This window comes from Lissotriton vulgaris, chromosome 7 (genome assembly GCF_964263255.1).
Source record: "Lissotriton vulgaris chromosome 7, aLisVul1.2, whole genome shotgun sequence".
NCBI classification, from domain to species: domain Eukaryota; kingdom Metazoa; phylum Chordata; class Amphibia; order Caudata; family Salamandridae; genus Lissotriton; species Lissotriton vulgaris.
In genome coordinates, this window is record NC_141695.1 from 94,313,035 (window position 1) to 94,327,892 (window position 14,858).

At 43.5% G+C, this 14,858-nt stretch overlaps 1 protein-coding gene across 1 annotated transcript; it reads right to left on the reverse strand.

Annotated features, from left to right (window-relative positions):
- Positions 1-3,294: 3,294 nt before the first annotated feature.
- Positions 3,295-13,918, reverse strand: LOC147700896 (uncharacterized). The gene is made up of 5 exons (XM_086928531.1): positions 13,683-13,918; positions 8,912-9,100; positions 7,775-7,897; positions 5,900-6,309; positions 3,295-3,403 (listed from the first exon to the last, which is right to left on the reverse strand). Exons 1-4 carry the CDS (start codon positions 13,867-13,869, stop codon positions 5,918-5,920), a joined length of 891 nt encoding a protein of 296 aa, XP_086784657.1. The 5' UTR covers positions 13,870-13,918; the 3' UTR covers positions 3,295-3,403; positions 5,900-5,917.
- Positions 13,919-14,858: the final 940 nt, after the last annotated feature.

Below are 14,858 nucleotides of genomic sequence, written 5' to 3' on the forward strand. Positions count from 1 at the left end.
CTACTGTTTCCTAGACCATGTGTAGAATGGCAAATATGAATTCCAAATATATGCATTTCTTCCAATGTTTGTTGGACTAGAGTTAGAATAGTAAAGGAGACCCACAGAAATATATGCACTTTTGCCATTGTTTGTTTAAAGAATAGTAAATGTCACGTTCAATGTATGCACATTCTCCAATGTTTGTTGACATAGAAGCTAATTTATTGCTCCACAAGTGAGGTTCCAGCAAACCTAATTTCATTAAAATACTCCTATACCTTTGTTTGCGCAATGGCAGATCCCTTCACTGATCCCCTGGTCATGAGGAAACTTCTCCCTTTTTATACTCTTGCACAACTCCTTCCCAGCCTTAACATAAGTTCATAAACCTCACTAGAGCAAAAAGCCATGGCTCCTTATGGACACCAAGCTATCTGTCTCTGTACATACCTCCACTTACCACTTCAAGGCAATACAATTCATCTCCTCTTTACCTCTACTGAAACATCTTCATGCTAACTGTAATCAGATAATCACTATATCCAGTCTCTCTACAAATTACCCTGGACCCCTTTCTGGTGTGGGTCGTTCCACCGCCTGATGCCCATTAGACCCTGGAGAGGAGACCCCTCACAAGTCAGCAGATAGTTTAAAGAAGCAGCATCCCTTGTCTGTGTGTCCTTATTTTGAGTTCCACTAGGCAGACCAAAGACTAGGGTTGGACCAATGTACATGGAAACAGTAAGGGGGCAGAACTGCCCAGAATTGGTTGTAGATCTATATTGCTGGAATACTGCAAGGATAAAGAAGGGACAGACACTTCCAGCCAGTGTGCTAAGGTCTGAGACACTTTGGTGTGGAAGTGAGGATCTGTACAGACCACCGGCCCCCGCTAAACGATTCGGACAGTGGCATTCACCCCGCTGCCAGCACTTATTTTTCGAGGATATCTTTTGCCAAATATCAGATTTGAAAGCATAAGTTAATTCTGCACAATTTAGAGATCTGTTCTTCACGAATATAAAATTTACAAATTGAAAGCTTTCTTCCTTCTAATGTGCTTGCAAGATACAATCACAGATAAAGAACAGAATGACCAATCAGTGAGCATGAGTCATGGATCATTAATATACTTATCACCAATAAAGCACGAGGCAAGCCCAAGAAGCAGAAAAAGCTTCTCTCAATAGAAAGACAAGTATTCCCCATTGATATACTCTGATGTGTTCTCTGCTTCATAGCTTTAACCATTAGAAATATATGATGCTCCCATGATATTGCCCTTCTGCAGGCAGCTGCTCTGAGCTCACCAACTTTGCATTTCTTATCAGAGGCTCATTTGATTGACTATTTTTCCATCTGGTCTGTTCACTCACCCTGGTCAACTTATCGTTGAAAATGACACGCATTATATGCTCTCTGGTGCTTGTGTATCTTACAGCAGACACTGTAGGGACATCTGGCTCCTGTCGCGAGCTGTGTTTGATGGTATTGAACTAGAGCATGAAATCTAACCCTTCTACAATGCATGAACTGTGTTTGTGGAAAGGATCTAGACTATGAATTATATCCCCCATTCTATGTTTGCACATTCACTAATGTTTAATGCACTGGAGTTAGAATAGTAAATATGCCTGCTACTCCACTCAAAAATATGCACTTCCCATAATAATTGCTGATCTGGAGTTTGAATAATAAAGCTATCACCCCCGCCCACCAACATATGCACTTTCTCCAATGTTTGTTGAACTGAAATTAGAATGGTAAATCTAACCCCGCCCTCCTTCCCTACGATTTTTGTCCTTAAATAAAAATGGTAAATGGATGCAATTTCTTACTGTTTCTTAGACCAGGTGTAGAATGGCAAATATGAATTCTAAAAATATATGCACTTCTTCCAATGTTTGTTGGACTAGAGTTAGAATAGTAAATGAGACACACAGAAATATATGCACTTTTGCCATTGTTTGTTTGAAGAATAGTAAATGTTATGCTCAATGTATGCACATTCTCCAATGTTTGTTGACATGGAAGCTAGGAAGCTAGATTATTGCTCCACAAGTGAGGTCCCAGCAAACCTAATTGGAGGGTTGGAGCGGATGGTGGGTTTCCTTCGCGCGTTGGGGTCTAACGCCTGAGATAGGGAGGTGGTCTGGTCAGGTCTCAGAGGACTTGTTCTGCATCGAAGCTTGATCATTTGGTGCAGTGGTTTGCAGATTGGTCTGGACTGCATGGTCTCATCAGCGGTGGGAGAGGGGCATTGGTGGAAGGTGGTCCTATGTGGACGTAAGTGGAGGGGTGTGTGAGGCTAGAGATGGGTGCTGAGGGTGCCCCACTGCAGGACTGTCACCACCTCTGAGTCTCCTGATGTAACAAATGAGCTCTTGTGGTAGTGATTGTGCAAGGGGCTGCATGAGTGGCCAGATGTGTGTGTGGGTGGAGCTGTCACACCAGGACTGTTTGGTGTCACTATGAAGCATGGGGGAGGAGATGTGCTTGTGCCACTTCTTGTCAGGCTGGGTGATGCAGCTAAACATGATTGTTTCACCGAGATGACTCCAGGGTCTCACAGAGATCAGAACTCTTGAGGACATGAGCTGTGCATTACAAGTATCTCAGTGGGCTCTGGTCTCAGCCGTGTCTCACATCCCACATGTCAAGGGTACTGTAGTGAACTTCATAAAAGCATGCTATATTGCTAATACTGAACTCTCTTATAACGCTATTGCAATTTACCAAGGCAACGTATGAAAATCAATTCTTTTAAACAATGAATTTTGCTTGCATAAGTGATTTTGTTTCATAATATTGAGTGATAAACATTCAAAGCATATGTGACCTTGAAATCAACGAGTCATATTTTTGGATTAAGCAGATAGTTGCGCTTGAGTGTATATTTTTAGCCTGAACACCACTTCTCTCACTTTCAGACATCACAAGCTTCACAATCTTGGAGAAAGGCCAATGTGTGCAACCATCACAACAAAATGCAGAAGGATATATTTTTATTAATGAAACATAATAACTACAAATTAACGTTGTCAATGATAAACGCATGCTTTTCAATTAGAAACGTTTGATAAAATGTGAAAGTTTACCTAAAAGTCAAACATTTTGAGCCAAATAGGCTATTTTTCGTGAAAGAAAGGTGACTACATTTGGGAGTGGGAAGAACGGATGACTGTCTGTACCGCCAGCATTTTGCAAGACCAGCTGGAAGAGAAGGTCTAATAGTTAATAGGCAACTCATCCCTAAGCTGAACGTACACACAGGTTTTTTTTACCAGCTACTTTATGACATGTAGGATTAAGAAAAAAAAAATACAGGGAAAACAGGAATTCCAGTCATTAAGAAACACGCTCCTGATGGCGACGATGGCATATTCTGCCTACTCATCTTGACTCTGGTTTCTCTGTCCTGCTGAAAAAGAATGGAACACATTTGGTTACTCTGTTGTCCTTACTGTGGATTGTATTTAACTAAAATAAAGTCTTTCTTAACATATTAGCTTTGTAGACCGAAGAGTGACACAGTCACAAATTTGCTTATATTTGGTTTTGGTGCGTTGCAGTAGAGCCCAGCAATGTCATGTCAGCAATTTATGATAATTTGAGTTATTTGCCTGCAGCCACAACAAGCACTGCAAAGTCCAGAACCCACCAATCATAATGCATGTTCTGAAGTGTCCAAAGAGTTGATTGGTTCTGACTGCAAAGGTGGCTTCAAGCATAGAGGACACTTTCCACTGGAGGCTGGTCTGGGAACTGCCAGGTCATGACTTGCAGAGCGATAAACACGTCTCCAGAGTTCATTTACCAGTAACCGACCTGTGTCTGACCACATTCTAAGTGTTGATGTCAAGGAGGACATGCGGTGTCGCTTGTTGCTGTGGTTGTGGTGTGGTGGGTGATTTTAACCTAGAATGTTGGAGTAAAATGTGCGGTTTGATTCCGTGAGGATGGGAAGGGACCAATATTGCCAGGGTGGAGAGCTGCCCATTCACCTGTCATTGCTGGTGGGTGGTTTGTCATTGGATGGAAGTTTCTTATTGGAGCTCTTGATGGATGACTATCCGGGGTGAGCCTGGTTGTTCTGTCTGGCCAAATGTTGGAATGCCCTGCTGGTCATTCATATAGGTATGATATTATTAAATGTATATAATTTTTCCGCATAATGCCTGTTTAGTGGCAAATAGGATGTGGTGTTGATGGACTGTATCACGCTCCCTGCAGCGGATCCTCCAAAGAAGACTGGGAACAAGTTTTGTCAGAGACCAGCAGTCAGGAGTGAAGAATAACTGGGTGGAAGGCAGCGGGGTAAGATGAGAGACCAGATTATTGATACATATAGGGAATCTTGTCTACATGCACAATGTAGGCACAATGTAGGCAGGGCAATTAGTCAAAGGCCATTAGACTAGGTTTAGTGTCCAGGCTGTAGGCATCAGCTGAGTAGGCACAGGAAGCACTTTTCAAGGCAGAATCAATATTTCTTTTACTTGAATTAGTCAATGTGCTATACGCGTATGTGATTTTATTTCCATTTCTAGAATAGCATAGGTATAGGAATGGAATGGGATCCATAATGTGGGGGGACATTGGTGTCCCAGTGACACTTATCTTTTCAAAACAGTTTTAATACAATACTATCTGCTTTACAAAGCTTGTTTATCACGTTTTGCCAGTGATTGGGTTTGGCAGCGGTGGTATCAGATTTTATGTGGTGGTAATTAGGGAGCTGGAATTTAGTGGAAACTGTTCTACAAATTCTGGCATCAGAACCCAGCTGTCCTCCCACATCTGGGGAGCCTGATAACCTAGGGAAACACTGAAACCATATGTAGATTACACCATCTAGAGGAGAGAAGTCATTGACTGACTTAAGACAAGCTATTTCATCTGCTTTGGAGATGGAAAGTCTGAGGTACCCATTTAGAGTAGGGCAGTAAGGGGAAGTTTACCATAAACTGGGTACAGTTCCTCTGATTCATTTACCACTGTGACCTGCTCAGGTTCCCACTGCAGAACATCAGCTGGGCCCATCTCCAGAAATCATTTGCCAGCTCTAAATGCCCAATTAGGGGCAGGCTTCCATCACATACTTTCCTCTTGGTGACCACCATGCAGGCAGTCACCAACAGGAAAAATACCTAAATGTTCCATAAAGGCACAGCTGTTTGTGGGATCTTTTTTAATGAAAATGTAGTGCAGTGTCAGAAGGGAATCCAGTTGTGAAACTGTAGGAAGTGATATTGAACTAATAACAACGTGCATGACAGGAAGCAATGATAGTTAAAGAGTGGTCATTGAGGTGGAAGCCCTGGAAAGCCTAAGTGATGTTTCTGAGGGAGAGAGAAGGGAGATAAGTGGAGCAAACCTTCAAGCAAAATAGCTGGCATGAGCAATAAGAAAAACAATTCAGGCCTTAGTTTGTGGGGCACAGGAGTGATGCTGATGAGGTTTCACCAGAGTGGCCTGATGGCCCTAAGTGGGATAGCCCATGGAATCCTGTGAGTGTCTGGATGGAGATGTTTATTGCCTGCTGCCGGAGAAGCCAGTAGTAAGGTACCACTGCAGATTGTGGGATTGAGGCTATTTTCTTCAATGGATCACGTGAGCATGGGTTTGACTAAACAGAAGGCTCTTTTGGAAACAAGGTGTGTCAGGGTGCTCTCCTCTGCAAAGGGTCACCTCGAGGGTGCCTCTAACATGAGGTGGTGTTAGAGGGGGTGAATCTTCCTATCCTATCACAAATTTGATAACATGAGCTCTATAAGGAGTATTACTGACAACAGGCAACTCCATGACATCCTGAATATGTCTGTATGACCCACCGAAGCCCCGCAGTGATTAGAAGTCATAAACGAAGCGTACCTCTGAACATGAGCGAAGACTTCAATACAGACATTATTCTCACCAGAATTGACGAGATTCTTCAGGGACGGATGGTCTTTGGGGGTGTCGTTGGCAGGTACTTTTTCAAAGTAGTTAAGACGGTGTCAATTCTCTGGCTCATGTCCCATGGCCCATCCTTCTTGTCAGCTGGGCAAGCTTTGCGTGCATGCGCCAAAATTTCCATGACCTTAGGCTTAGGAAGTTTGTTGTCCTTGAGAAGCTTGTGGACAGTTCTCAGGGCCTCCAGACCAGCCTCCATCTTCTCCTTGATGTGATTGACAGCTTCTCTGATCTTTTCTTGTATCTTATTATTGAGATTGTCCACTTCCTTACTCTTCTCAGGGACTAGTCTCTTGACCTCTGCTGCTATCCCGGTGATCAGGGCATTAAGCTGGGTGGCAATGCTGTCCTTGGGTCCTGGAAAAAGGTCACCTGGAGGAGATAGTGGGGGTGCGTCAGTAGGAGAAGCTGAGAAATGAAAGTGAGAAGAGAGGAAAGACAAAGAGATGATCACATTCATACTGGCCACAGCCAGACCGTTCCAGGTGAGCGAGAGCTCTGCTGTGCTATGGGGGATGGGCAACAATGGAGCACAACCGCGAGAAAAACAATTTCCAATACCGCCAACATTTTTCTCAGTCTTTATCTTGAAATGTGGAAGCAGAGAGTGCGTTAATATGTTTCCACCTCTACTAAAACTGCTGATTCAGTCATGGTAAACAGCATGACCGTGGATAGGGTACGAATGGTCATTGGACTTGTTTCCTTCATGAGTCGAGTGAAGTGTTGTTTAACTTACTCTACATTGGTGGTATAAACATTAATGTAGAATGGACTGTAACATTCTCTCTGTGTGATGGGTGAACTTTAGTCATTGCAGCATCCTATGTTTCTTGATCATTAATAATGAGATGTAAAGATGTGATTTTATTTACATTTCTAGCACAGCATATGTATAGGAATGGAATGGGACTCAATTATGTGGGGGAACATTGGTGTTAATGATAATGTCAATGATAATGTTAATGATGTCGTGGTTAACAGATTGCTCGTTGTTTAGGATTCGTTGTTCAGGTTAGTCGTTTTGCAAACTTTGTTATTAAGGCTGTTTCCCGCAAGGTGGCTTCAGAAGCATTGCTGGAGGTCTGTGTGCCGAAAGAGGTCTGCCACAAGAAAATATATCAATGCTGACACTACCATTGTCCTTACAAGACAAAAGAAACATATTTTGCTCTTTTTAAACAACTTATTTATTGAGGCCGTATTCGAGACAACTAATGAGGTTTGTAGGGTGGGATGGAAGTAAAACAGATGAGGATACAGATTATATGAGAGAAACATGAAAAGAGGTAGAGAAGAGACAGTAAAAAAGGGTAGTAGAGAGTGACAAACATTATTGATATGGTGAGTTAGAACTATGGAAAGGAGAATGAGAGAAGACACCTTATAACAAGGCATTTGTAGAGCGATAGGAGAAATGTAGGTCTCAAAGAGGGAGTGAGGGCAAGAACTGACTGGAGGACAAGTTGAAGAAGGGTGAGAGAGTGGGGAATGTGAGGAGGCACTTGAGGACATAGGAGGAGAGAAAATAAATAGCCAATAAATGAGTGGGAGGACCTGTCCTGGAAGAGACAACTGTATGCAGAGAAGGCTGCCATTCATTAGAAGACAGAACGAGGAAGTACTGAGAAGAAATCATTTTGGAACGGTAGTAGAGAGAAAAAAATTAAAGAGGTATTTTGTAGTCAAGAGAATGTGAAGGTATGGAGAAAACACAGAGAACAATGTAGGGAGAGACAAAGGTGCAAAGAGTGGGAGCCAGCACTGAGCAGTCTTCTCCTTCAGTTTCTTTCTCATGTTACCATGAGTGACTGACTTCCCCATCAGGTGCTCTTACCAAAGGGAGGGTGATCTCCTGGCCCCGGCCTCATTGGTCCTCCAGACTGGTTGTTAGGAGTAAACAACTTTATAAAGAAGTCCATTGGGCACATGTTCACAAAGCCTTCTGAAGGGGAATTATCTGCATATAAGGACAAAACGTACATTCCCCATCAGTACATAAGTTTAAAGTGCTCATGAAGAATGTGTGAAACATAATTGAACACAACTTTTAGCAGATGATGGGCCGTGTGCACGTAATGGCAAAGTCCACTCCCCCACTGGTAGCCATCGGCCCCCCAGAGGATCTGTTGATGTCCTACTGGTTGACATTGGTAATCAGGCCCATTGGTCCACTGATGTCTTCAGTCATTAAATCGCCTATAAGGATCTATCATTCTGTTCAGAACAATCCTTGCCCTCTAACAGGACTCAGTTAATGGGGCGGAGCTATTTCCTACTCATTAACCGGCTGCATCTGAGTTGATCATTTGTTGTGTGGAGTTGGTAGGCTATGAAAACAGAGATTATGAAAACGTGGTTTCTAAAATAAATAGTGAGAAACAGCATTCCGTGAAACAGAGAGAGAGACAGAGACAGAGTCTAGCAAAAGAGACTAAGAGAGAGGGAGAGAGAAAGTGAGAGAGAGAGAGCGAGAGAGAGAGTGAGACAGACAAAAGACAGAGACAAAGAGAGAGAGAGACAAAGAGAGAGACAGTGAAAAACAGATAGAGACAGAAAGAGAGAGAGAGAGAAAGAGAAACAGAGATATTGAGGTAAAGAGAGGGAGAGAGACAGAGAGAGACAGAGAGAGAGAGGGAGATAAAGAGTGACAGAGAGAAAGAGCAAGAGAGAGAGAGAGAAAGAGAGAGAGAGAGATATAGGCATAGAGAGATAGAGACAGAGAGGAGTGAGGAAGAGAGAGGGAGAGAAAGAGATAGATTGTGAGAGAGAGGGAGAAATTGACAGATAAGAAAGATATTTGTAAGAAATAAGCGTGCACTCACGGGAGATGGATGCTTACTCACGGGAGACTTAGTTGTGAGGAATCACAGTAGACGTGCCTCTCCTCACTGCAGATACGTTTGTACTACCAGGAAGTAATGTGCACTCAGAGGGGAGATGTCTTACTCTAAGGAGGTAAGTGTGTACTCACAGGAGATGGTTGGCATGCACTTCCCTCCATATGGGGTCAGGCAGCACTTCATGTTCATGGTACATTCTGTTGACTGAGAGCAGTTCTTCATGGTGCTGGGGTCAGGAAATCCAGAAGGCGGGACCGTAATATTCAGCTTCCTCAGGATGTCTTCTGGGCAAACCTTAGACCCCTCCGGCTGAGTGACATCTTTAAGGGGAGGAGAGAAGCACATAGCATAGCAATACAGTCACTAGATGACTCCATACCATCAGAAGAACACTTTACATTCTTATTTCTATCTTTAGCAAGCTATTGCATTCTGGGAATGTTATTGCTCCTTCATGGCTTTTTACTCAGTGGGGACCCCTGGCATCCTGGTGCCCTTTGGCCCCACCAGTCAGCATCCATTACTTTTATTTCATCCTATGGTGGCCCATGGCATCCTTGTGCCCTTTTGTCTCACGTATCTCTTTCACCGAATTTTATGTCATCCTTTAACACCATGGCGGGAATTAAACCCCATCAGTGTCTATCACTGATTTTTCTTTCATCCTCTAGTGATCCATTGTATCTTGGTGTTGTTTGAACTTACTATCTTTTATCAGCTCTATAGGTGATTTTGTCTCTCATAATATAGTGACCAGTGAAATTCTGGTGCTTTTCTAACTTAACATTATGTCTGGGTCAATATTTATTGATACTGTCCCATAGGGCTGCTACTGAACATCCTCAGAATATCAAGATAAAAGTATATCATGGACAGAATATCAAGGGACAGAGTACCGAAAAGGAAGCGTATGTAGAGGAAGTGTAAAAGTACTATTCCTAACTCCTACGTACCATGATAATATATATATTTTCGAGGTACACATATGTGGAGTAATGTATAGAAAATCAATGCTAAACTTTTATTATTTTGGACTCTGTATTTTGACCTTGCAATTTATATGCTTTGATATTTTGGTGCACATATTTAGGGGGCACACTATCCCATAGCATCTTGGAGCCCTGAAACTGTGGAGAATTTTGCCATCAATCAATCAATCAATCAAGGGCTTGTAAAGCGTGGCTACTCACCCGTGAATGTCTCAAGGTATCATTACTATCTGTGGCTATTTTTTAATCTGATTTTATGGCCACCAAGACATCATGGTTCCTTTTTGACTCACCATCTCTATTGTTTCTTCTCTCAAATTCTGGTGGGACCCCCGGCATCCAGGTGGCATTTGATAACACTATTATCTATGGATAATTTCCCCCTCATTCTACTGTGACCCCTGGCATTCTCATACCCTCCGGGACACCAATACCTATATCTGATTTTGGTCTGCTACATCATGACTGTTGGAAAATGGCCCTCCTTGGAGGGTCAGCCCAAACGTTTTGCCTTCCTCCTCTTTTTTTCTGATCTCCTTTGTGTTGGCCTTAGGACCCTGAGCATTTAATCACTGCCAACCAGTGCTAAAGTGCATATGCTTCTCCAAAAATCATGGTTTGATTGATGTATTCACAAATTTCACATTTCATTGACCTGTAAGTCCCTAGTACAATAAACTACATGTGCCAAGGCCCTGTAAATTAAATGATAGTGGAGGGGGTGGGGGGCGGCACCAATGCCTATGCCACCCACACACGTAGCCCTAAAACATGTCTCAGGTGTGCTGCTGCACAGACTGTGTGTGCAGTTTACACTGCCATGTCAAATTGGCATTTAATACCCCTTGTCAAACCTTACATTCTCTTTTTATTACATATTTCACCCCCAAGGAAGTCACTAGGTGGACAGAGTTCTATGTGACAAAAAGGAAGGACTTGTACTTTAAATTTTTACATTTCCTGGTAGTAAAAAAACCTTGGTGCTCACTACTGAGAGGTCCACCCCTCTCATAGGTTAACCTTGGGAATTCCTTATTACATTTAATAAGCTGTCATTCCTAATTGAGAGAAGGTGTAATTATCATGTTTGCTATCAAATCCTCCTTAATGATAAAATTGAATTTCTATGTACTATTCTGAAAATTCTACTTTTAGAAAGTTGCACATTTTCCTGCTCTTAGCCATTTGGTGACCGTTGCCTGTCTCTGATCACTGGAAGGGCTGAGTATCAACTCACTTTGTGTATTCCCTCTAGACAGCCACAGACAAAGGAATGTTGGGTGTGACTTCATTCATCTTCCTGAGAGGAAGGTAGGGAGGAGCTGGGCACAACCTTAAACTTACACCTGAATAGGCTGTGCTATGTCTACACACAAAGGGCTACATACTACCCCTGTAGTGAGTTTGGAGCCAGAGCAGGAAGAAAGGACCTGTGTGCACTTCAAAACCCCTTCTTTTAACACGTTCGATGCTGATGACGGAACTGCTCCGTCATCAGCTGTGGTTGGGCTGTGCTGATGACGGAGCGGTTCCGTCATGGCCCGGCCACTGCGCCTGCGCGGCGCGTTCTATTGAGCGGGGCGGGCCATGACGGAACCGCTCCATCACAAGCACAGCTCAACCGCGGCTGGTGACGGAGCGGTTCTGTCACCAGTATGCGGCCGCCGCGCGCCTGCCCCGCCCTGTTAGCGCTGCAGCGGAATAGCCGCCGCAGCGAAAGGGTTAAGTCACCCCCACTCCAAAGCATGGCTTGCTAGAGATTCTGGACCTCTGACCCCACCAAGTCAGTGCACTTCTAGACATAAAACCAACTTGCCAAGCAAAAGAACTGCTCTGCTAAGGGCTACCACACTGGTCTGCTGCTCTCGAAAACTGCTGCCTTGCTGTGCACTCTGCTGCCTGCTGATCTCTTCGACTGGACCTTCATCACTTTACCCAAAGTGACTTCAAGGGCTAGCTGACTAGCCTTCTTTTTTTCAAAGACTCAGGGACATCAAATTCTTTAACCCTACTCCATTGTCTGGTTCATTGGAGTTGAACTCAGCTCCTTGCTTCAGCAGACTGATGCATTCTCTGCTGCAAAAACAGTATCAACTCATCACTGCTGTTTCCGGAACTGAACTGGCACATTGCACATGAAACTGCCACATCACCATTGGAGTGAGCAATGATTGATGCATCCCCTCTACTGCATGGAGGAAACTGGTGCATTGCCTTCGGAACCAACACATCCTGGAACTGGTGCTTTGCTTTTAAGTGCAGCACATCACCATTGTTACGTGGAGAAATCTAACGCATCTCCTCGATTGTGAGATTGACACCGAAGAATCGATCAGCTGCACTCAGTATCTCGTTGTTTGCAGCCAGGATCAGGGTCATTTTGCTCATTTGGCTTTGTATGGGTCCCATATCTGGCCCGCGTTCCATCGTGGTCCATCTGAACTCGTGACCTTGTCCCTGTCCAGCCCGACCTATTAACTCTAAAAGCGCTTACTGCTTGTAAGCGCTAATTTTGCATTTAATCTTTAAAAATTCATGTCTCGACTTCTACTTATTGAATTTTTGTCATTTTGGTCTCGGGCATATTTATAAAAATCATACTTTATTTTTCCTAAACTGATGTTGAGTCTTTTTGTGATGTTTTCACAAGTTTACTGTTTGAAGTGTTGCCCAAATACTTTACACATTGTCTCTTAAGTTAAGCCTGACTTGTTAAGGTTGACTTCTATGTGCCAAGCTACCAAAGGGTACGCAGAGGTTATTGTATGGCTTTTATATAACTTACCCTGACTAGGATTGTGGTTTCTGATTGGATACCTCTGCCAACCAGAAAGCTCAATTTCTAGCAATGACCAATGACATCCAGGTGGATTGCGGTTCCACCATTATCAAGAACTCTCACCTCTTATTACACTATGACTCTCTGGCATCAGCACACCCTTTGATCCACTGTTACATGTTACCTATATTGCTTACAGCCTTAAAAAAGAGACTGCAGTATCTCTAGATTGCTGTTGATCCCACCACACTCACCAATTGCAGCTCGCATCACATATGTGAATTTCACTCTCCTCTCTGGTAAGTCTGGATGACATAGAGAGTTGCAAGGCCATCCCTGGAGCGAGACCGGCGCACTCAAGGCAAAAGAAGGGCCATTCAGAGAAGCTCACAGCCGAGTCACAAAGTCCCCTCAACAAGGGCTTCTTATAGTAGCAACCATGGTGTCACTGCTCCTCTAGACGAGATATCGCAATGGCGTAGTGAGTATTACCCTAAACTGGACCTCACACTGACTTCATATAGAAGTCCATTCATGACAACGGCCTACAGATGGGGGAGTGAGCAAGCACCTGCAGATTGCTGTCCATATATTTTGCTGTAGCCAGGGACCCCATGGCGGGTTCAGAATCACTGCCTGGAACAGGAATTCTGTCTTCCACAGGCTGCAGTGGCTTTAGTTTAGAGTGCTTACCTCCATCTATACAGCTTTCTACCCTGTGGAAGGATGACTTACTCTTTAGTATGTCTTTCTTGGTGGGGTGGCCTTTCCTTCTTCAGGTAGCACAGTGCAATTGTTGGGATAGAGTAGTTATCTACCTGATGCCACTTTTTCAATCACCATAATGCCCCCTCTCTGACGCGTCTTCTTCAGGTAAGGCTCCTAAGTATACAAGAGCCTGTGCATAGCATTTACTAGTGTCTCTGTGCTACACACGTCTACTCCTTCCCGAGTGTCTATCAGTTCACATTCGCTATATATATAAGGTAAATAACTAAATCCCTCTCAGTGACCCTCAGATATAAAATAGCAGTTCTGAGGGCATGCAACCACCCTACTTGCAGCCCTTTAGTACTGTGTCTGCTTCTCCTGTACCTCTGAACTCCGATGGGAGAGGCTAAATGCAGTACTCACCTGGGACAAGCGGGATGCACTTCCGCCCACAGGGTAGCGAGCAGCATCTCAGCTCCCCCGAGCAGTCTGTATTCTGGGTGCAGTTACTGGCCAATGTGAGATCTGGGAAGCCGGGAGGCATCTGAAATGGTGACATTGGTGCACTTCCATGAAGAGGCATCAACAGTGCACCCCCAGGAGGTGCCATGAATGGCTCACCCCCAGCAGGTGGCAGGGATGGTGTGCTTGCAGGTGGAAGAAAGGGTCCTGGAAATAAAACATAGATGTAGGTGAGAAGACGACATTTGTAACACCTCCTCCTCACTTCCTGAATCCTGCCTACTACTACACTCTTCTGTCACCTAATCCTTGACATGCAGCGCTTTATTTCCTGCTTACTTCTTTTTCTACACACTCCCAACATATCTCTCCTTCTCCCTTTTGCTTTTATCTCTTCTGTCTTCACTCCTCCAGTCTCCCAATTCTTTTACACTTTTTCATTTCCCTCCCAAATCTATCGCCATTCCTTCTTTCTTCACCCATGAGTACCATGCCTCTTCATTTTATTTCTATTTATGCCAATGTATTCTTCCCTGCTTTCTTCTCATTCCCTGTTCTCAATTCACCATCTCCTCTTTTCAATACTTTCTTCTTTACTTTAGGTTTCCTTTCATCTCTTTTACCTGCTCATTCTTTCACTCTCTATAACAAGCGATGCCTGTCTCCTTTCACTTTCTCCTAAATTAGCCATTTCTTATTTCCATCACCCAGCTTACTCAACACATTTTTTTTGTCTCCAATATCCCATATCTTCTTCACCTCTCAATCTTTCATCACTTCTTCTGCCTTCCTTACTCCCTGCCTCAAGCTTACCTCACTCTTCTTTCATAGCGCTCCTCCTTAACTTTGTCTTTCCACCATTCTCCATAATCTTCTGACTTCTCAGAGTTTAATAACCTTTGTCCCCTACCTTCTTCTCCACTTTTAACACTTTCTTTACCCACTATTTCCAATTCTTCTGACATTTCAACCTCTAACACGTTATATCTATTGTTCCTCTACAATGTCCTCTATCGGCTATTCCCTCAACATTATTATTATTTTTATTATTATTATTATTATTATTATTATTATTAGACATTTATAGAGCGCCTGGTTACGCCACCGGCGTGTCCCCGCGCTATGATAAGTGGAGTA

Excerpts from the sequence above, each read along its gene's own strand:
- LOC147700896 (XM_086928531.1), bottom strand. The coding sequence starts at position 13,869 with ATGGCACCTCCTGGGGGTGCACTGTTGATGCCTCTTCATGGAAGTGCA. Across the intron at positions 7,898-8,911 it reads GTGCATGCCAACCATCTCCT|ATAATTCCCCTTCAGAAGGC; the intron begins GTGAGTACACAC and ends CCTTATATGCAG. Across the intron at positions 6,310-7,774 it reads AGGAGATCACCCTCCCTTTG|GTGACCTTTTTCCAGGACCC; the intron begins GTAAGAGCACCT and ends TATCTCCTCCAG.